The 21,756-nt window shown below is 42.2% G+C and overlaps 1 protein-coding gene across 2 annotated transcripts in view; it reads right to left on the bottom strand.

Annotated features, from left to right (window-relative positions):
* Positions 1–21,756, bottom strand: part of LOC134225229 (hyaluronidase Tab y 2.0101-like) — a 167,183-nt gene that overhangs the window by 95,637 nt on the left and 49,790 nt on the right. For both annotated transcript variants that reach the window (XM_062705122.1, XM_062705121.1), the window contains 2 exons: positions 5,075–5,367; positions 4,877–5,016 (listed from right to left, as the gene is read on the bottom strand). In XM_062705122.1, coding sequence (XP_062561106.1) covers positions 4,877–5,016; positions 5,075–5,367 — 433 coding nt within the window. The remainder of the gene's footprint in view (positions 1–4,876; positions 5,017–5,074; positions 5,368–21,756) is intronic.

Below are 21,756 nucleotides of genomic sequence, written 5' to 3'. Positions count from 1 at the left end.
GCGAATCGGGAACAATTTTGATACTCCTGACGAATTGCAGGTCCAGGAACAGATCAAGGTTTTAGGAGTAATCTACACTAATACTCTACAATAAAGCATACGTTTGAATTGGGAGAAACTGTGGAGAAGCATGAATGCACTTTTGTGGATTAATCGATCAAGAGGTATTAAAGCCTGTCCACGTTAAATTTCGGACACCCATCATCCAATGCGATTTTTTAAAATTTTCACAAACCACTGAGGAGATCAATTTACACGACATTTGAATCTCTCCGCTTTATGTTATACTTTCAGCGGGTTTTCCTTCTTGTCCAAAAAGATAAAATGGCTACAAATCAGTTGGAAATTGTCTCTGTGTCCGAAATTTAACGTGGACAGGCTTTAACATCAAACAACGTGTCTGGCTCTTGAACACCTTTATATGCTCCAAGTTATGGTATCTATCATCCATTTTCCCTCTACATGAGGCTACAGGAAAGCAGACTAAGCAGCAAATCTGTATGTTTCTCTGGCATGGAGTACAACATCGAGTACGTTATGAACAGATTATTAAACCAAAACAGAATGGAGGATTAGGTTTGCACTGTCCACTGAAGAAAAGCAAAGCTTTGCTCCTCAATTGCCTTCTACAAAAAAAATGTGCTGCCATACCAACAAGTATACATACGTTACATCAGAATAGTAATAGACATTGCCAGAATTTCCGCTGAGCAAGAATACTTGAAGGTGAAGTTCCAACAAATATTCAAGCAAACTTCACTGCAAGTGGAATTTACGAAACATATCTGGAAGAGTTACCTGTGAACAGGATCGAAACGATTATAAATCATAACCGGTTCAGAGCAGAGTGTAAAATATTCGAAAATTTTTGGTGAAGTCCACCTTTCTTCACTTGTCAGTTCACTTCCAGACACATTCATAGTCGGCTCTGGACAGTCAATATTCAATTGAATATTAGTCATTGAATATTTATGCACATTTTACAAATTGATAAATTATCTGAAATCTGAACACGCTTCAAATGAGTAAAGTGATTTATCACACAAGACTGTATCCGATTTTCATCCGCGAGGCACTTTCAACGGTAAACATCAACATAAACAATGCTAATAATGTTTTTTTCTGCACATAGTAAGCACACTCAGTGACAGTCGAATGAATGAGTTGGTGGAGTAGTCGTCTGACTATGTCATTCTATGTTTTGAATATTCATGCGATGTTTGTCAAAATTCGGACCGAAGTTGCTTCATGAAGATGAATATTTTAGGCTCTGGTTCAGAGTTTGGAAAAACGTTTCGCACAAAGACCTGTCCTCTGAGGAGAGAACAGTATACTATCTAATCTGTAACGAGAAAGTGGGGCATAACGCATTATTGTTTAGAGAAAACCGTCGGATAAGTTCAAACTGTGATGCATGTGGCGCTGAAGAAACAATTGAACACAAATTCTCAACATGTCCTCAAATACTCCCTTTATGGCAGCATATGGAACATGAGCTGGCGACATTAAGAGGGAGCAGAATCGTCAACTTCAAGTCTCTGCAGCATCCAGAGTTACACGGAATTCGAAGAGTTAACTTGAAGAAAATTTTGATATCATTCATTAGATACATTATGTTTGTAAACGAAAACAGACCAGTACTTCATAATGTGTTAAATTTAAGATCATATTTGACTATGTATACGTAATTTGCTATTTTAAACAATAAACAATGAGGAAAAAAACATAAAAAATACCAAATTTGAAACAGAAAGTTGCCATCCAGCTATTAACAAGACACCCGAATGGTGCTAATGGCAATTTATGTTGTAATTCTTGTTTCAAAATTTCCAAAGTAACTCTCATTTTTTAGAAGCCCTGTACGATGGTACTTGTTATGTGCAACTGTACATAATATCTATGTTTAGTCAAGTTATGACAGATTCCAAATTTGATTGAAGTAGCTCACCCATGAACATGAATCCCACTTTGTTTATGCAAAGAAGGTGCTTAACATTTTGTCTGTGATTTGGGGTCAATATGACCCCAGGCCATTTTGAGTGGCTGCCATTTTTTTAGTTTTCAACCGATTCTAATAATTTTTGGTAGTTTGGTAGAACTCGCCGAGATCTGTCTGCTAGGTTCGCTTGAAAAATCTTGAAAATATGCGCTACAGTGTACTTTTTTCAAAAAACTTACTTTGTGCTCTGGGGTCAAATTGACCCCAAATTGTAATTGCTATAACTTTTTTAATGTTTGGTCAATTTTGGTTTTTTTGGGCTGTTTCGAAAGATAATTTAATCATCTTTCAATCTCGTTACCAAAGATTGACTATAGGTGGGCGGGTACATCACGGGGAGAGGTTTTCGTAAAAAGGGTACTTGAACAGTGTTTTTTCATGCTTATTTTACTTATTTTGAAAATCCTACCCATTTTGAACTGCACCTTTTCAAAAAGGTTATGCAGGAAGGCGTGTGCTTTGACATGAGGCATTGATTAGTTTAGAGCTTGGTCGCTAGGTGGCGGTATATTTGAATTCATTATTTTAGACTACTCAAGTAATTCCGATATTTGGAATTTTCCTCATTGTAAATATTCTTATCGCACAAATTTGAAATTTGTTAAGATGACGTCTTTAACAAAGTTCGTCTGGTGGGAATGGACTGTCATGTGACGGAATAAATAATTAGGAAATTTACAAATATGCGGCGCTAGTGTACTTGCAATATTCTTGCATATATGAAATACTAGCAGACCCGACGAACTTTGTTTCGCCTAAAATTGATTTATTCTCTGATTAGTTCTTGAGTTATGCAGAAATTTCTGGTTCATTTGTATGGAATTTGTGTGGGTTTCGAACCATCTTAAGAACCTTCCCCGGCCCCAAAAACCTCCGCATACAAATTTTTACGCCGATCGGTTCAGTAGTTTCCGAATCTATAAGGGTCAGACAGACAGAAATTAATTTTTATGTATATAGAAGAGAAGATTGCTTTAGCTTGAGACTCTACATACCTACTCATACCTACACCCAAGTTGTATTCGGCAACATTGTTCAGGATGTCTAGCACTACAAAGCGGTGCTAAATATAATGAGCACTTCTTCCAATTTTTAAATTTGTGCAATAAGAATATTTACACTGAAGAGAATTCTACCTATATATCGGAATATCTTGAGTAGTCTAAAATAACGAATTCATATATACCACCACCTGGCAGCCGAGTTCTAAACTTATCAACGCCTCATGCCAGAGCACAGGCCTTCCTGCATAACCTTTTTAAAAAATGTGCAGTTCAAAATTGGTAGGATTTTCGGATATAAGTAAAATAATCATGAAAAATCACTCTTTTTGTACCCTTGTTCACTAAAACCCCTCCATGCGATGTACCCGCCCATCAATAGTCAATCTTTGGTTCCGAACTGAAAGATGATTAAATTATCTTTCGAAACAGCCCCAAAAATCCAAAATTGGCCAAACATTGAAAAAGTTAGAGCAATTTCAATTTGGGGTCAATTTGACCCCAGAGCACAGACAACGTAAGTTTTTTTGAGCACAGACAGAAGGTTAATGTATTGATGCCTAATGCCGCGCATCCATAAATATGCTCAACAGAAAGCATTGATGCTGTTATCATGTTTGGCAGCTTAAGGTCAAGTAAACGGAATAAGCTGAAAAAATACATTCGTAACGTATTCGAAAAAGAGTTCCTAACATTAGTATACTTTGCAATTTTAATACAACGTCTGCCACCTACGCATTTTCAATCATTATTGATTTATTGGCATTTATATGTGAGTACAACATCTTAAGCTCAAAGTAAAGAGGGAGCGCAACAATGAAGAACAGTATGAATAGGTGTCGCAAGCGAGCGAATAGTATGAAGCGAACAGAAATTGAAATTTTAGTAGAGGGCCAGTTGTGAGAACAGCATTGTTGTTAAAGGCGCGTTTGTAGGGTGGATTTTGGGCAAAGCTGGGTTTGAGAGCTTCATTTTAAAGCAAATCATTTTGGTTTAGAGATAAGTACAAATAGGTGCCATTTTAGATTTTCCACTTACAATTCGGTGAGCCCTTCTGTGTTCGATCACCCTATGCCACACATTTAATTTTCTCAGCAAAATGTTGAACTTTTACCGAAAATCGCACAGCCGTGCCCCAGCAAACATGTTTTTTTTGCAGAGATTTCTGTCAAAATAGCTGGTAATCTGCAAATAATTTGCCGAAAATCAGCTAACAAACGCTATTTTTGCCGGAATATCAGTTATTTATGTTGCTGGCACACGGCTGTGCAGATTATTGCCGAGCTGCAGAAATAATAACTGAGTGTGCACCTTCTAGCATCCACGTGGTGTGGGACCTACGGTAATATTTATGTTATAATTCTGACATGATCACTCAAATATTTTCGTCTCACTTTCTTTTCAGGACCTACAGGACTAATAAAAAATAAACATTAAAATGAAAAACAATCATAAAACTCTTCGGATTTATTAAAGAAAGTTTCGGAAATCCTCCAAATTATCAGAATTTTATTTTGTTGCCCCCTCAAAATATTATTTTATGGCAAAAAAATCCGAAGGGGAGGGAGACAAAATAGATTTTATAAATTTGTATCGGCCTAAATCAATAATGATTGAGTCATGTACGGTAATCAAAAAAGATTCTCAACTACGCATTTTTGTGTCAGGTACCCCCAGAGACCAGCAAAGGTACCCCCAGGGATACATGTACCTTAAGTTGAGAACCGCTGGTCTAGGCAGTGGTGTCGGCGACAATTTTCGATGTTGCCTGAAACAATATTTTCACAGGGATCACATGTCGCCAGTCTTAATTCCATACACTCTGAGCTAATTATGCTCATATCTTATATTACAGATATTAAACCGGACTACTCACCTCAGCTTCCAACCACTTGGGAGGTAAATTGGGATGCCGTTGCTTTTCGATCTTCATCGAGAGATCCTTATACGGTTGCAACGAGCCAAAGTTCTGCCGAAAGATTGGCCGCCACGATTCGAAATCGATGATGCCGACCCCTACAAAGTCGATTCAATCATAAATCATTTAGACACCAAATGAGTTTACATTCATTACCGGAAAAGTTCTGGTCCGTCACCAGTTCGTCCATGTGCTTCCGGAAGACGTCCAAATGCTCGGTGAGATTACCCTCCTGCGGTACGCCGCCGTTTCGTTTATACAGCACTTTCGTGGAAGATTTTTCCAGCAGGGCCGGAAACTTTCCCGGATCGTACAGGATCGAAATGGCGCTCCCCCGGAAAGTGTCATTTCCATTCTGGCTTACCCCGTACGTGGGTCCTATGCTGGAGAAGTTCATCTGATACTGCTGGCACATGAACGTGGGAATGTTCCAGTAAACGTCGAATGCTCTGAAATTGGAAAAAAATCATTTTTTTAAGTAGAAAGTCTCTGAAAACATTTTTGTGGAGTATCATTGAAAAATATCAATTTATAGACGGTTAGAACATATGCTGATTGGTGAATGGTTTAGTTCTTTTACTCTCTTTTCCTTTCTTTGTTGGCATTACATCAACGAATTCGTATATCATGAAAGGCTCACACGATGATATTTTATGCCCAGGGGAGTCAAGATAATTTCCTATACCGGACAAAGAATCGAACCCAGCCATCTTCAGCATGGTCTTCTTTTGCCGCCGCGTGTGTAACCGCTAAGCTAAGAAGGGGCCTCCCAAATAAACTGCTTTATAATAATGACTGTTGCTACCCACATTCGAAACTTTCTCGCAATAACCTAAATAGTCTCGTGAGATATAAATACGCATAAATTTCTTTGATTTAGTTTGAGTTTCTATGCCGCAAAGAACATTATAGCCTACAAAGCAATTCATCAACCTGATTTGCTCCTGCATATGAAATTACACATTTAGACCCGCTTGTTCAACTTCTGGAAAGTTGATCTAAATTCATTCAAAACTTCGCCCCAAAACGTCTTCATTTCCTTTCCCATCTGCTGCATCCGGGTGATGTAACATCTGCTCGAACGATTCGCACGTTTCATTCTGCAGCAACATCATCGAAGAAAGCACTATCATCATCAGTCTACGAGCGAAAGATATGTGACTCTGTCAAGTTTCACCATATCTATTCCCCGTTGTTCTTGGGTTGACGTATCCCCCTCCATCCCGGATCCATTCCACCGGAACTGGGAAATAGAAGCCACCTTACCTACCACTCTGACTGCCGGTGCGGTGGTGGTTTCCTGCTAATGAAGATTGCTGTTTGCATCAAACCAGACCAGAGACGCCAGAAAGCACCACGACGGGCAACCCTGACTGACTGAAGACGACGGAAACTGTGATGAGAAATGAAATGAGATGAAATATTGTTGCTTTCGTTTGCATAATGTGATGTGTCACCGCTGCTGCTGATAGAACTCGGATGTTAGTTTCCAGCTGGAGAATGAGTTCGTCATCATTCAAAGGAACACGCTTCCGTTTACACGTGCTGCAACTCTTCTGGTTGGCCGTATGCTCTTGTATGTATGTTCGAGAGAAGGAAACTTTCTCAACTTAGAATAGTTAATTAATTCTAACAGGAGTTCTATACAGTAACGGTGCTAATGACTAACGAAGCTTGTCAGTGTCTTGTTGTTGGTTGTTTTGCAAGTGTGTAAACTATACCCCGGTATTTGTTATGGGAATTCTAATGGATTCTTGCTGTGGGGAATCAGAAAACTAAATGCCAAAGTTCAAGCGATTTCAGCTTGTCAGGAAGAAATGAAACTGACACATTCTCTTTACAGTCGACTGGTGCGCCAAAAGTCAACTACAACATCATCGCATCGTCGTCTGATCTTGTGTAACTATTTTTCAGGAATTCAACCAATGAAATGAAAAAAACACCACCCGTCATTGGGTGACACCAGATTTCCCACACGAGCGGAAAAGTTTCCCATTACCAACTGGGAAAACAGAAGCGAGTGGAAGCTGGAAAAGTTGTTTCAAAGCAGCCCACATCGTCGAAGAACACCCGACGTAAAAATCAACGTTGAATAGTTTTAATTAAATTACTACGAGCTTGCGTTCGGTGTGCCACCCATTCACGTTGAGCATTGTAGTAGTTCTGATTGTAACTTTTTGTTACGAGGTGAAAATTCTACTTTCGAGTAATTATTAGGAGATTCTAAGGAGGGTGGAATGCGATCCTGTGGAAGAGTGATTATTTGCTATATAGCATTAACAAACAATGCAAAAACACATCTTACACGATTTGGTTAAGACTTGAGCGCCATCGCCGCCTTAAAAAAGGAAATTGTGAGCTGCCGAGTGAGAATGACTATGCCGCCGAACGCTATGAAAAGACTATTCGTGCAGTAGATTAATGAACTATGTAAAATGTTTTCAAGGGGAGCCATTTCCATTAAGTTCAGTCTTATTGAGCTATATCTATCTATTTATCTAATTCTTAGATTAATTTCTGGAGGAGTTCTTGGAAGAACTTCCGAAGGAACTTCCGGAGAAATTCCCGGAAGAAAATCTGGAGGAATTTCTAAAAGAACTTCTGAAGGAATTCCCAGAGGAACTTCCGCGAGGATTCCTGGAGAAACTTCTGGAAGAATTCCAGGAGGAACATCGGAAGAATTCTCGCAGGAACTTCCGGAGAAATCCCCAGAGGAACTTCCGGAGAAATCCCCAGAGGAACTTCCAGAGGAATTCCCGGAGGAACTTCCGGAGGAATCCCCGGAGGAACTTCCGGAGGAATTCCCGGAGGAACTTCCGGAGGAATTCCCGGAGGAACTTCCGGAGGAACTCCCGGAGGAACTTCCGGAGGAACTCCCGGAGGAACTTCCGGAGGAATTCCCGGAGGAACTTCCGGAGGAATTCCGGAGGAACTTCCGGAGGAATTCCGGAGGAACTACCGGAGGAATTCCCGGAGGACCTTCCGGAGGAATTCCCGGAGGAACTTCCGGAGGAATTCCGGAGGAACTTCGGAGGAATTCCCGGAGGAACTTCGGAGGAATTCTCGGAGGAACTTCGGAGGAACTTCGGAGGAATTCGGAGGAACTTCGGAGGAACTTCCGGAGGAATTCGGAGGAATTCCCGGAGGAACTTCCGGATGAATTCCGGAGGAATTCCCGGAGGAACTTCCGGAGGAATTCCCGGAGCAACTTCCGGAGGAATTCGGAGGAACTTCCGGAGGAACTCCTGGGGGAACTTCCGGAGGAATTCCCGGAGGAACTTCCGAGGAATTCCGGAGGAACTTCGGAGGAATTCCCGGAGGAACTTCGGAGGAATTCCCGGAGGAACTTCCGGAGGAATTCCCGGAGGAACTTCCGGAGGAATTCCCGGAGGAACTTCCGGAGGAATTCCCGGAGAAACTTCCGGAGGAATTCGGAGGAACTTCCGGAGGAATTCCCGGAGGAACTTCCGGAGGAATTCCGGAGGAACTTCCGGAGGAATTCGGAGGAACTTCCGGAGGAATTCCCGGAGGAACTTCCGGAGGAATTCCCGGAGGAACTTCCGGAGGAATTCGGAGGAACTTCGGAGGAATTCCCGGAGGAACTTCCGGAGGAATTCCGGAGGAACTTCCGGAGGAATTCGGAGGAACTTCCGGAGGAATTCCCGGAGGAACTTCGGAGGAATTCCGGAGGAACTTCCGGAGGAATTCCCGGAGGAACTTCCGGAGGAATTCCCGGAGGAACTTCCGGAGGAATTCCCGGAGGAACTTCCGGAGGAATTCACGGAGGAATTCCCGGAGGAACTTCCGGAGGAACTTCCGGAGGAATTCCCGGAGGAACTTCCGGAGGAACTTCCGGAGGAACTTCCGGAGGAATTCCCGGAGGAACTTCCGGAGGAATTCCCGGAGGAACTTCCGGAGGAATTCCCGGAGGAACTTCCGGAGGAATTCCCGGAGGAACTTCCGGAGGAATTCCCGGAGGAATTCCCGGAGGAACTTCCGGAGGAATTCCCGGAGGAACTTCCGGAGGAATTCCCGGAGGAACTTCGGAGGAATTCCGGAGGAACTTCCGGAGGAATTCCGGAGGAACTTCCGGAGGAATTCCCGGAGGAACTTCCGGAGGAATTCCCGGAGGAACTTCCGGAGGAATTCGGAGGAACTTCCGGAGGAATTCCCGGAGGAACTTCCGGAGGAATTCGGAGGAACTTCCGGAGGAATTCGGAGGAACTTCCGGAGGAATTCCCGGAGGAACTTCCGGAGGAATTCCGGAGGAACTTCCGGAGGAATTCGGAGGAACTTCCGGAGGAATTCCCGGAGGAACTTCGGAGGAATTCGGAGGAACTTCCGGAGGAATTCCGGAGGAACTTCCGGAGGAATTCCAGAGGAACTTCCGGAGGAATTCCCGGAGGAACTTCCGGAGGAATTCCCGGAGGAACTTCCGGAGGAATTCCCGGAGGAACTTCGGAGGAATTCGGAGGAACTTCCGGAGGAATTCCCGGAGGAACTTCCGGAGGAACTGTCGGAGGAACTTCCGGAGGAACTTCCGGAGGAACTCCGGAGGAACTTCCGGAGGAATTCCGGAGGAACTTCGGAGGAATTCCCGGAGGAACTTCCGGAGGAATTCGGAGGAACTTCCGGAGGAATTCCCGGAGGAACTTCGGAGGAATTCCGGAGGAACTTCGGAGGAATTCGGAGGAACTTCCGGAGGAATTCCGGAGGAACTTCCGGAGGAATTCCCGGAGGAACTTCCGGAGGAATTCGGAGGAACTTCCGGAGGAATTCCGGAGGAACTTCCGGAGGAATTCCGGAGGAACTTCGGAGGAATTCCCGGAGGAACTTCCGGAGGAATTCCGGAGGAACTTCCGGAGGAATTCGGAGGAACTTCCGGAGGAATTCCCGGAGGAACTTCCGGAGGAATTCGGAGGAACTTCCGGAGGAATTCGGAGGAACTTCGGAGGAATTCCCGGAGGAACTTCCGGAGGAATTCCCGGAGGAACTTCCGGAGGAATTCCCGGAGGAACTTCGGAGGAATTCGGAGGAACTTCCGGAGGAATTCCCGGAGGAACTTCCGGAGGAATTCCCGGAGGAACTTCCGGAGGAATTCCGGAGGAACTTCCGGAGGAATTCCCGGAGGAACTTCCGGAGGAATTCCGGAGGAACTTCGGAGGAATTCCCGGAGGAACTTCCGGAGGAATTCGGAGGAACTTCCGGAGGAATTCCCGGGGGAACTTCCGGAGGAATTCCCGGGGGAACTTCCGGAGGAATTCCCGGGGGAACTTCCGGAGGAATTCCCGGGGGAACTTCCGGAGGAATTCCCGGGGGAACTTCCGGAGGAATTCCCGGGGGAACTTCCGGAGGAACTTCCCGGGGAACTTCCGGAGGAACTTCCCGGGGAACTTCCGGAGGAACTTCCGGAGGAATTCGGAGGAACTTCCGGAGGAATTCAGGAGGAACTTCCGGAGGAATTCGGAGGAACATCCGGGGGAATTCCCGGAGGAACTTCAGGAGGAATTGCGGGGGAAACTTCCGGAGGAATTCCCGGAGGAACTTTCTTAGGTACTTCCGGAGGAACTTCTGGAAGAATTGGTAGGAACTTCCGGAGGAACTTCTGGAAGAATTCGGAGGAGCTTCCGGAGGAATTCCCGGAGGAACTTCCGGAGGAATTCCGGAGGAACTTCCGGAGGAATTCCCGGAGGAACTTCGGAGGAACTTCGGAGGAATTCCGGAGGAACTTCCGGAGGAATTCCCGGAGGAACTTCCGGAGGAATTCCGGAGGAACTTCCGGAGGAATTCCGGAGGAACTTCCGGAGGAATTCCGGAGGAACTTCCGGAGGAATTCCCGGAGGAACTTCCGGAGGAATTCCCGGAGGAACTTCCGGAGGAATTCCCGGAGGAACTTCCGGAGGAATTCCCGGAGGAACTTCCGGAGGAATTCCCGGAGGAATTCAGAGGAGTTCTCGGAGGAACTTTTAGAGTTCTCGGAGGAACTTCTGGGGGAGTTTTCGGAGGAACTTCCCGAGGAACTCCCGGAGGAACTTCCAGAGGAATTTCCTGTGGGTATTTCGGAGGAATTTCCATTAGTTGCATCAATTGATTCACAAAATTATTAGAAAAATATGGGAGAACGAAGAACTGGGCACAGACTAGAGTGCGCCAATTACGCCCTTTTAAGCCCCTGAACCGCTCCAGAAGTCCTTCGTCGGTAAATACCAGCCAGTTTTTTCGAGGGACCATCTATGACGGATCAAATGTTTAGCATGCGGATAAGCCTTGATAAATATCGGAAGTACATCTTGGAGACTCACCATCCGTTCATTGATCTGAAAGCAGCATACGGATCAGTGCAGTGATAAGAAATTCTGAATGGGCGAAAATGCCATTCAAAATGTTTAAATGTTGACCTGTCCTTTAGCATAGGCAACAAACTTGCCCAAACTTTCCCTGGGCGAGTTTATTTGTCGCCTCGAAGGTTGGAAAGGGACGGCAGCAGGTCCAGCGCACCGAGTTATCCTTCGGAATTGTGCAAGGAGATTTGAATCTATCCGGATACCAGGAATTGAAGTGCAGTATTTTTTTGCGCCACTTCTACTTAGGGAACATCCATAAATTACGTAACGCTTAGAGCAGGGAAGAGGGGCTGTCTGAATACAAAATTTTCAAATCGTTCATACAAAAAGTGTGACATAGGATGGAGGAGGGTTGATCGATCCACCTTGCCCGCTGTGCACCTCGCCTTCTTGTTCCCGTCGGATCGTTGTCGAGAACCATATTCACCATTTCATTAAAGTAGGGCGATGCACTTTTTAATTTATTGTTCAACATTGGACTTGAGGGAAAAAACTGTTGGAAAAAAAGTATGGCGAAACCAATATTCAACAGAGTACCGGAACGCCACGAGCACGCTGGCTGCACGCGGTGGAATCCGTCCGAATCCGACTGCACGCGGTGGAATCCGCACGCAGTGGAATCCGACTCCGATTGAGGAAACTATGGGAGCATTACCCAAGACCGATGATTATAGAGGTTTACAATACGTCAGGCATAGGTGTATCGGCGCTTTAGCCAACCAGGTACCCATTTTTTTTTGTTTGCTCTACTTCGTGAAAAAAACGACGATTACATTAATCGAAACTTATTTCGTTGATGTAGCTTATGTTAACACATCTAATATCGCTACACTTCTCGCGAATCGACAATATCAAGACCTACGAAATTTCACAACTACCATCCGAGTCAATTTGCATTTCATCAACAAACTGAATCCGTTTATTCTGGCGCCAGTTTAGCGGATTTCATCAAAAAGTGTGTGCGTGTTTGCACAAGCCCCACTCCTACTCAACGCGCACTATGCTATCCAAATTCAATTTACCATTAATCCCGCGAGAGCAGCAATCAACAAGAATAACAACGAGAGTACGTGTAATAGAGTGAAGAGTACAATAACTAAAAAGCTCGTACACATAACAATATGCTGCTGTGTGCAACTTTTTCAAGCACCATATTCTGCAACTCACTAAATTATTCATAAACAAGCGAGCAAATTTAAAACATATTCGGGGTTTCTGCGATCGGATAACAACGAGCTAAAATAGCGGTGGCAGAGGAGAATTATGGGCGATTTTGAATCAATCCATCGATTTTAGGTCGTTAAAAAATCCTTAGTCTGCGGTGCAACCTAGCCAGTGCTTTGTTCACCAAGAGAAGTTCTTCTGCGGCGCATGGATTGTTTAATTTTGTTGTACAACAATTTGTGAATCGAATTTAAGGAATCGATTCCCTCGCCCTAACATACCCAATGCTAGTGAGGAGCTATCGATTGATGAATATAAATGCCCTTCAAAGCTCAGAGTAGCTCAACGACAGTATAGTGCAGCGTGTGTTCCGAGTGAGTGGCGGAACTTTCATCCATAATCAAATTTGATCCACATTGATGAAGTAAAAAGTTTTCGCTCCGCAGCCCGTGTAACAGTCGCTGCCGATGATGGTTCAATTCCGTTCGCAGTGGGATAGGGCAAGGGCACACGATGGGACGAATGTTGTGTGTGGTGTGGCATCGCCGGCCTTTATTAGATCTATACGTCCGAGCGTGTGACTGACTGGTGGCAAAGCTTCTAGGAACAATATGTGCCTATGGATGGAACGAATCGAATGAACTGAGCAGTCGATAGTGGCTTCGAAAGGGGAGCACGGGGACAGGGTCGATAGTAAATTTGCGCTTCGTTTCCAAGTTTTACGATATTGGTAGACAAAGGTCGCGGGCGTTGCTTGGACATGTACAGACGTTGGGTGGGAGATTGGAGGCTGTGCTCCACTAATTGTGAAATCATAGGCCATCAGTGATGTAACGTCCGAATTGGTCGAATGCCACTGCTATCAGATTCAAAATTCATTAGCCGCTAAATCGATGGCATTCATACAATCAGAACTATCAATTCCTAATGAGTTTGTATGATGATGGTTTCGCGGGTATGCTGAGAATGGAACGGCAACTGCACGATGATGCTGTATCGATGGTTTGTTGAAAATTGGTGGGGCATTTGTGCGGATATGTGTGAAGGACTGATTCCGTTTTCACTTGAAAATTAATTGAATGAGTTGATTGATTTGGCGAACGAGTTCAATACCGTTTCTATCTCAATCTATTTCAACGGATGTCAGTGAGCGACAGGATGTTTTCTATGGAGAAATAAAGTTGATTTATTGAAAATCATGCACAATTAGTTTTGTACTTGTTCAATGTCTATCAATCTGGCGTACTTGATTGAACAGCGATTCTTAGTTGTACTGAAACTCAGGCAAGGATTGTTGTTCCAAATAACATCTAACACAGAGAGCTCACGCACGACTTATTTTCATCACTGCAAATTTCTGACAGGAATCTTTGACCAGATTTCACGGCAAACTCTCTGGACTTTTTAAGAGAAACTATCCGGAATTACCACGGAATTTTTTTCAGAGTTTCCGCGGCAGATTGTTTAAAATGTAGATTTCAACAATAATTTCTTTGGATTTCTACGAAAAATGGATAGAAATTGCCATAGAAAATAATTCAGAACTTGTACGCTATTTTTTTTAGAATTTAAAAAAAATCTTCGGAGTTTCCAATAGAAATTTTCCGAAAATTCTTCTGAAAGTCTTTAGAATCGTATCAATTTACACGGAAAACTTTCAGTTATTTAAACGGAAAATTTTAAAGGAATTTCTGTGTATTGTCCATAATAAATCCTTCGGCTATTCCACCGGAAATTATTAAAAGGGGGAAAGGTCCTCAGGCCGAAAATAATTCGGCGAGAAGACATTTGGCCAGACAACAACACGTTTGGCCAAAATGAGCGTTTTGGCGGAACAGTCGTTTGACCGAATAGGGAATCTGGCCGAGAATGCCGTTCGGATTGGTCATATTGGTTGGCATTTTGGGTCAAATGATCTATTTGGCCAAACGACTTTTTTAACTAAATGACCAGTCCGGCTGAACGACATTTTCGGTCAGATGAGTTTCGGCCATATGATAAATTCGGCCTTGTGGCCTCCGCCCAGAAGTCATTCGGCGGGATGCCATTCGTTCGAATGCCACTTAGCCGAATAACACGTTAAGCCGAAAGTCATCTAGCTGAATTTCATTTGGCTGAATTATACATTTGTCTGAAACAATGATTAGATCGAAAATGGTTTGATTGAAAATGTCATTTGGACGGCGACATACTTTCAATAAAAACATTCGGCCAATCTGATAATTTGTCCAAAAGAATTGTTTGCCCTAACTGGTCATTTGGCTGAAAATGGAGTTTGACTGAAAATGTTGTTTGACCGAACAGATGATTTGGCCGATAATCCCGTTTGGTAGAAATGCACAACATACAATCTTAGTTGAATAAGCTAGATTTTCTGCTGAAGAGACTATTTTCAGCTGATTAAGCGCTTTACTCGCTTTCGTTTTTCGGCCGAAAATATTTTTTCTGCCAAGCAGTCGTTCGGCCAAAAGACCTATTCTGACAAATGACTTTTCCGAAAAAATGACCAGTGAGCGCCCAAATGCACTTTTCTGTCAAACGGCCATTTCGGTCAAACGGCATTTTCGGCCAACTTCTTCAGCCAAGGGGTTCGGCCGAACGACAGAAGTGCAAGATTGGACGCGTTCGTAAAAGGTCATAAAATAGTCGCAAAATCCTGGTTTGTTCATTGTGGGGTTGGAGAGTAAATAAATTAGTGCATAATTGGACGCGGACGTAAAATAGTCGCGAGATCCAAGTTGGTGCATTGTGCGATCGGTGAATTAATAGATTAGTGCAAGAATGATCGCGTTTAGTATTAAAACGCAAAATAGTCGCGTGATTCGTGGGTACATAGTGTGCCTTTTTTCTCGTCGAGGGTAGCGAAGGTAATTGATTAGTGTTTGGAGGATCGTGTGTTAGTGTTGCGCGTCGCACAATGGCCGGAGGCTGGACCTCAAAAAGTCATGTCTTAATTTTCGACGTTTATTATTTTCGATAATTTTCTCATGTATTGAATAATATTTCTTCCAAATTTAATGATGATTGAATAAGTTTTCGATTTTTGAGGGCACATTTAATGAGTCGATGTTAGGTAATTTCAGCAAATTCCAGTTCCAGTTCTAAGTTTATTTCAAACACCTGTGGTTTACTCAATTTAAATCCGATTTGAGTGCAACAGGTTTTGTTTTGAAGCAAAATAAATACACATATAGCTCTATGTTAGCAAATTGATCTAAACTCTTGACAGTAATAAAAATGTAATGTTTGATGAGTTTTACAAAAAAAAGTTAATGGTGGCGTTCTGCTCATTTTTGCTAAAATAGGGTAAACTCACTTTTCATTCTTCTAAGATTAGAAAGATTTTTAAACATATTTAAAAGTTATGGAGGCGCATGGTATATCAAGTAGCTTAATGAAGAATGAACAAAAGTGCATAAACATCCGAAAAGAATAATATTTAGTAATTTATGGCCAAATGACGTCTCACTTCTCACTCCTCATTCCTCACTTCTCACTGTGAAAGTGAGTAGTGCGAAGTGGGTAGTGAGTAGTCACACTACTCATTTCGCGCTTCTCACTTTTAACAGTGGAGGCATTCCACGGAGGCATGCCAGTCGATCCTGAGCGACCATTTCGAAAATATCTGAAACTTTGCACAGTTTTTCAATTTCATCTAAATCGTCATTTTTCGATATCAAATCTTCATATTGAGTCACGGCTAACTTTTCAAAAGGGTGTATGTGAAAATGGTTCAAAAATATTTAAAAAGCTGCACAGCAAAAACGGGATGTTTGATTGTTATGATTTTTTCAGCAAAGTTAGACAACTAAATGATAGTTCTGAGGAAATATGCACAGTAAAAAAAAAAATTTTTTACCTTTAAAAATATCATTTTCGTCACAAAAACTCAAATATCTCAAAACCCTATCTTTTTACGAACGTAATTTTTTTTAGGAAAAACGGTCCATTATATTAGCTATCTACCATAAAAATTTGGTGATGGTAAACTAATAAACAAAAAAATTATGACATTTCAAACATTTCACAATTTTCACACTTGATAAAAAAAAAAATTTCTGTGTGAGTTATTTCGAGAATTGCAGTTTGATGCAGATTTTATTGTTAAGGGCTTTGCGTGATTTAAACAAGTTGTTTTCATGATATTTTGATTTAATTATTCATAGTATCTATAAAAAACTTAGACACGATCCAGTGTTGTGGTCAAAAGTATTGATAATGTCATAATTTTCATTGTACGTGACTGGCGAAAAATTCTTTTAATAGTTTTGAAACCTGTTGATAATAAGAAACATATCAGAAATGTTATTTTTAAGACAAAAGCTGCAAAATCAAAGATTTATATACACGTATACGTCTATAGTTTACCTGCAAAAAATATACCTCTTAGAGCATCATTATCGGTCGCGAGCATTTTAATCACCCGCGCAGCGCTTTCATTTTAGTTTCGTTACTCGTTTCCGTATCGGTCACTATTTTCGGCTCTCAATTTGGTTGCTGTATTCCGTACCGGTGACGTTTGACAGTTGACAGTTCATCAGCGCTCTTATCTTATCTATCTACCATATTTGGTCACCTGTCAGTCGCGCTACTGTTATAGCAGCGCGTTTAGTTGCGACCGGTAAAGTGTCAAGTAATTGCGCTGCCAAACGGCTTAAACTCACCACCGGTAATCTTGCTCTTAGAGAATAGACTTTATGATCGGGAGGAAACGGGTATCTTCAACAACAACAAATGCATGATAGATACATACCATGACAATGCTCACGAAAAAGCAAAAAAAAAATAGGTTGTTAAAGATCTTATGGTAATTTTTTTGTTCAGTCAAGCAAATGACACCAAACTAGTCAGTAAAAACTTAAAAGTGATTTTGTTTATTGGAATATAACGAACAACATGAGTAGCCGCTTTCTCAACTGTTGTAGGCCGTTTGATGAAAAAAAAGTGTTCAAAAGAGTTACGAAATCTCACCGAAAGCACCATAGATAAACTGAAAGCGACTGGCTATGCTCCAATGTCCACATTGAATACAAATTTACGCATTTGCACGTCCTGCCGTCTAAACGTTGACAAAAGAGCAATCTGTATATCATCGGTTGAGCAGAGCGCAGGAAGTTCGAAAACGACAGCAACTGAGGAATTGCCAGATGTATCGACAACAACTGAGGAATTACCAGAAGTATTAAGTGCTGAGAGCCTTGCCATCGTACCATCAGCGAAATCTGTTTCAACAAATCAATCGGAAGAAGAGTGTATCCAAAAGGTCAACATCGAACGCTTTAACGAGGGCATAGCTGGGATAAAAGTGACTCCGATAAAATGGAGTAAGATGGACTACGTTTATTACCCGGAGAAAAAATACCGTGAAATAAGCGAAGCTGTACGAAGAAACCTCTTCAAATTAAGACCTGATGATGTGGAAAATACAGACTACGATGAGGTAATTATAAATATGAAGGAAAGGTTCTCGAATGCAGCCACGACAAGGAAAGAAAAATTATTGATTTTGTCGATGCTGCCAAGTTCGTGGTCTATTCAGGATGCCATTGATGAGTTCAAAACCAATAGAAATACAGTAAAAGAGGCAAAACAATTGAAGAATAACTGTCTTTCAACCAAAAATACTAGGTCTAGTACTGCATTAACAGATGAGACAAAAGAAATAGTAGTTCAATATTTTGAAGATGATGAAGTAAGTCGAGCTATGCCTGGTCAAAAACATTATGTATCAGTAAAAAAAGATGGAAAGCGTCAAGCAATTCAAAAACGATTAATGATGACGACTTTGAAAGAAGCGTACACACGTTTCAAGGAAATTCACGATAATATTAAAGTAGGTTTTTCCTCATTTGCAATCCTTCGGCCAAGGCAATGCAAGCTTCTTTCCAATTCAGGAACACATAATGTGTGTGTGTGCACAACCCATGAGAATATTAATCTTATTTTACATAGTTTGAAAAGAATCAATTTAACAAAGGATATTAAAATGTTAACTGGTAGTAATAATAATGAATAATGAATAATGAATATTATATTAGCTATCTACCATAAAAAATTGGTGATGGTAAACTATTAAACAAAAAAGTTATGACATTTCAAACATTACACAATTTTCACACATAGTAAACAAAAAAAATTCCGTGTTTTTTTTAAGAATCACTGATTTGATGCTGATTTTATTGTTAAGGGCCTTGCGTGAGTTAAACAAGTTGTTTTTATGATATAAAAATATGACACAAACTCATCTACAGGTTTGAATATTTTTGAACCATTTTCACATACACCCTTTTGAAAAGTTAGCCGTGACTCAATAAAAAGATTTGATATCGAAAAATGACGATTGAGATGAAATTGAAAAACTGTGCAATGTTTCAACTCAATAGAAAATCATGAATTAAAAATTTTGTTAAATTTTGATGCAGTTGCTTGGAATCGCTCGTGAAGAAAACAAATGAAGAGTGAGAAGTGAGACGTCCCTCTTCTCATTCCTAATTTCTCACTTTTCAAATGACCTATTTGGGCAAATGACTCTTTCGGTCAAACGACCCTTTCGGCCTAATTACTCTTTCAGCTTAACGACGCTTTCGGCCAAATTACCCCTTCGGCCAAATGACCCTTTCGGCCAAACGACCTTTTCGGTCAACTGACCTATTCGGCCAAATGGTATATTCGGTCAAACGACTTTCGGCCTAGTGGTATTCGGTCGAATGGGTTTCGGCTAAACGACCCTTCCCCAATTTTTGGAACACTTTTCTGTTAATTTGTTTTGCAATATTGTGATGTTTGAGACGTAGCAAACCGGCTTATTATTACTCCAGGAATTCCGACGGGAATATTCCCGGAACTCCAAAATTAGTCCTCCAGGGATTCCAAAGGGAATCCTCCAGGGATGTTAAAGCAAATCGTTGAGGGATTCCGAAGTAAATCATCGAAGGATTTCGAGGCAAATCGTCGAATTAAATATTCAAGGGATTCAGAAGCGAAGCGTGGAAGTATTCTGAAACAAATCGTCAAGAAATTCCGAAGCAAATCTCCGAATGGTTCCGAAACAAAGCTTCGAACGACTCTGCAGGAATTCCGAAGAAAATCAACGCAAGATTCTTGTAAGCTACTTCCTGGTAGCGAAACGCGGGGACAGTGCTCACCTGCTGCATTAAGCCTATTCCGCTGATGAAGGGACGGTCCACACCACAGGGTACCAAATTGGGCTAATCACTTTTTCGTTTTATTTTTATTGATTAAGTACTAGTTTTAAACTTACTAATCATTTATTTTATTTTAGCAGATTTCAATTTTATTGAACAATTTGATAGAAAAATGTTTTTACACGTGCGTCTTGCACAGCAGAAAGATGTGGAGTGAATGAAAAATTCAAATTGAAAAAACGCCTACTTCGATGCACCACGCTTGCCTACCGCGATGTGCGCCTAGGGCGTCATGGTAACAACGGTCGCATAGTGGCATTCACCGTACCCGAGCAAAAGTGGTTGTACTGCTGACAGGGTTGGTAACAATTCTGAAGCAAATACTCCATGGATTATGAAGGGTATCCGCCACAGATTCGCAAGGCTATCCCTCAACGACACCAAAAGGAATCCAGTGTGAATTCTTCGATGGTTTTGAAAGGAATTCTTCAGAGATTCCAATGAGAATTCTTCTCGATTGCTGATGAAAGTTGTGGAGATTATCATGCTGTTAGGCAAGCGGAAGTCTGCTGTTGAACTGTCACTCCAGTCCGTGATGGTTGACTTCATGACATGCCTTTGACTGCTAGAGAAGTACCACGATTGCTTTAATTGAAATTTTGGTGGCGCTCCGTTGTTGTTCATATCCGACTAGAGTAAAGTAACAGATTTATAACAGGCCGTGTTATTTAGTTCTATGCTTTTTTGTAACAGGTTCTGTTATAAAATGTGTCCCATTAGTAGCAAAAATAGCTGTTAACCCCCAGGTCAGATTTCAACCAGATTTGGAACACACATTCTCTATCCCCAGGGGAAGCTAACAAAAGGGTTGAGAGAGTCATTAGCAAAAGAGGGAGGATTTACGGGGTGTATTGTTTAGTTAACGATCTTTGGAAACTTTTGAGATCCTCAACCGATTTCCTTCAAATGTGGAACACATATTCTCTAACATACTTACTTACTTGATGCTTGATGGGCTCTTCGATTAACCTACGCCGAATGGAGTATCCTTCTCCACTGGACTCGATCCTGGGCCAATCGCTTCCAGTCGCCCTGAACATTGAGCGCCCTCAGGTCCTCTTTAACTGTAAAAAGGCATCGTGTACGCGGTCTTCCACGAAGCCTGCGGCCTCTTCCGGGTTCTCTACTAAATATTATCTTCGCTTGACGTTCTTCCGGCATACGAACAACGTGACCAACCCACCGTAGTCTGCCGTGTTGAATAAGCTTAATAATATCTAGCCCTTTATACACCTGGTACAATTCGTGATTCATGCGACGCAGCCAAATAGCACCTTACGCTCAAACACTCCGAAAGCTCTCCGATCAGCTTCCTTTAGCGTCCATGTTTCATGGCCTATAAAGCCACCGGAAGAATCAGAGTAGTATACAGCGCGAGTTTTGTTTTCGTTTGCAGACTACGGGACTTAAGCTGGTTACGAAGTCCGTAATAAGCCCTATTTGCAGTTTCAATACGCCTTGTCACCTCGCGGGTAACATCATTATCGCACGTCACTAATGTTCCAAGATACACAAATTCTTCTACCACTTCAAATTTTTCACCATCCAGCACCATTTCGCTACCACCAGCACTAATGAACCCACGTTGATTGCCAGCGACCATGTACTTCGTTTTGCTGGTATTGGTCGTGAGTCCAATTCTCGCTGTCTCCCTCTTAAAAGGCACAAAAGCCTCTTCCACGGCACGGCATTCCCTCGTCTTCCCATATTTTCGACATAATATGGTGCAGAACTCCATAAAGCTGCTCACTGCCATGTTTGAGAAGTTTAGCCGATCGTCTCTCATAGATCGTTGATGTTGTCGCTTGAACTTATCCGTTCGTCGAGCTTCTGGCGGTACTCAGCCGATACTCCTTCCGCCGACAATCGCTGGATACTGTAACGCATCGTTCGCTGTGATCTTTCGTTTGATACAGTTGACAACCGTGATCGAATTTTACTGACAACGAGGTAGTGATCAGAGTCAATGTTCGGACCTCTGAATGTCCGCACATCGATAACATCCGAGAAACATAAGGTTATTTAATAGATGGGAGGGTTAAAGGAGAAAGGAGGGAGGGACATGGGAATGAAACGAACGTTTTATGTACCAATCTCCGGATTGGCCATCCTACGCCTTTTCTCA

Source organism: Armigeres subalbatus, chromosome 3 (genome assembly GCF_024139115.2).
Source record: "Armigeres subalbatus isolate Guangzhou_Male chromosome 3, GZ_Asu_2, whole genome shotgun sequence".
NCBI lineage: Eukaryota > Metazoa > Arthropoda > Insecta > Diptera > Culicidae > Armigeres > Armigeres subalbatus.
Note: the sequence above shows the minus strand (reverse complement) of the source record. Positions and strands in the feature narration are given on the sequence as shown.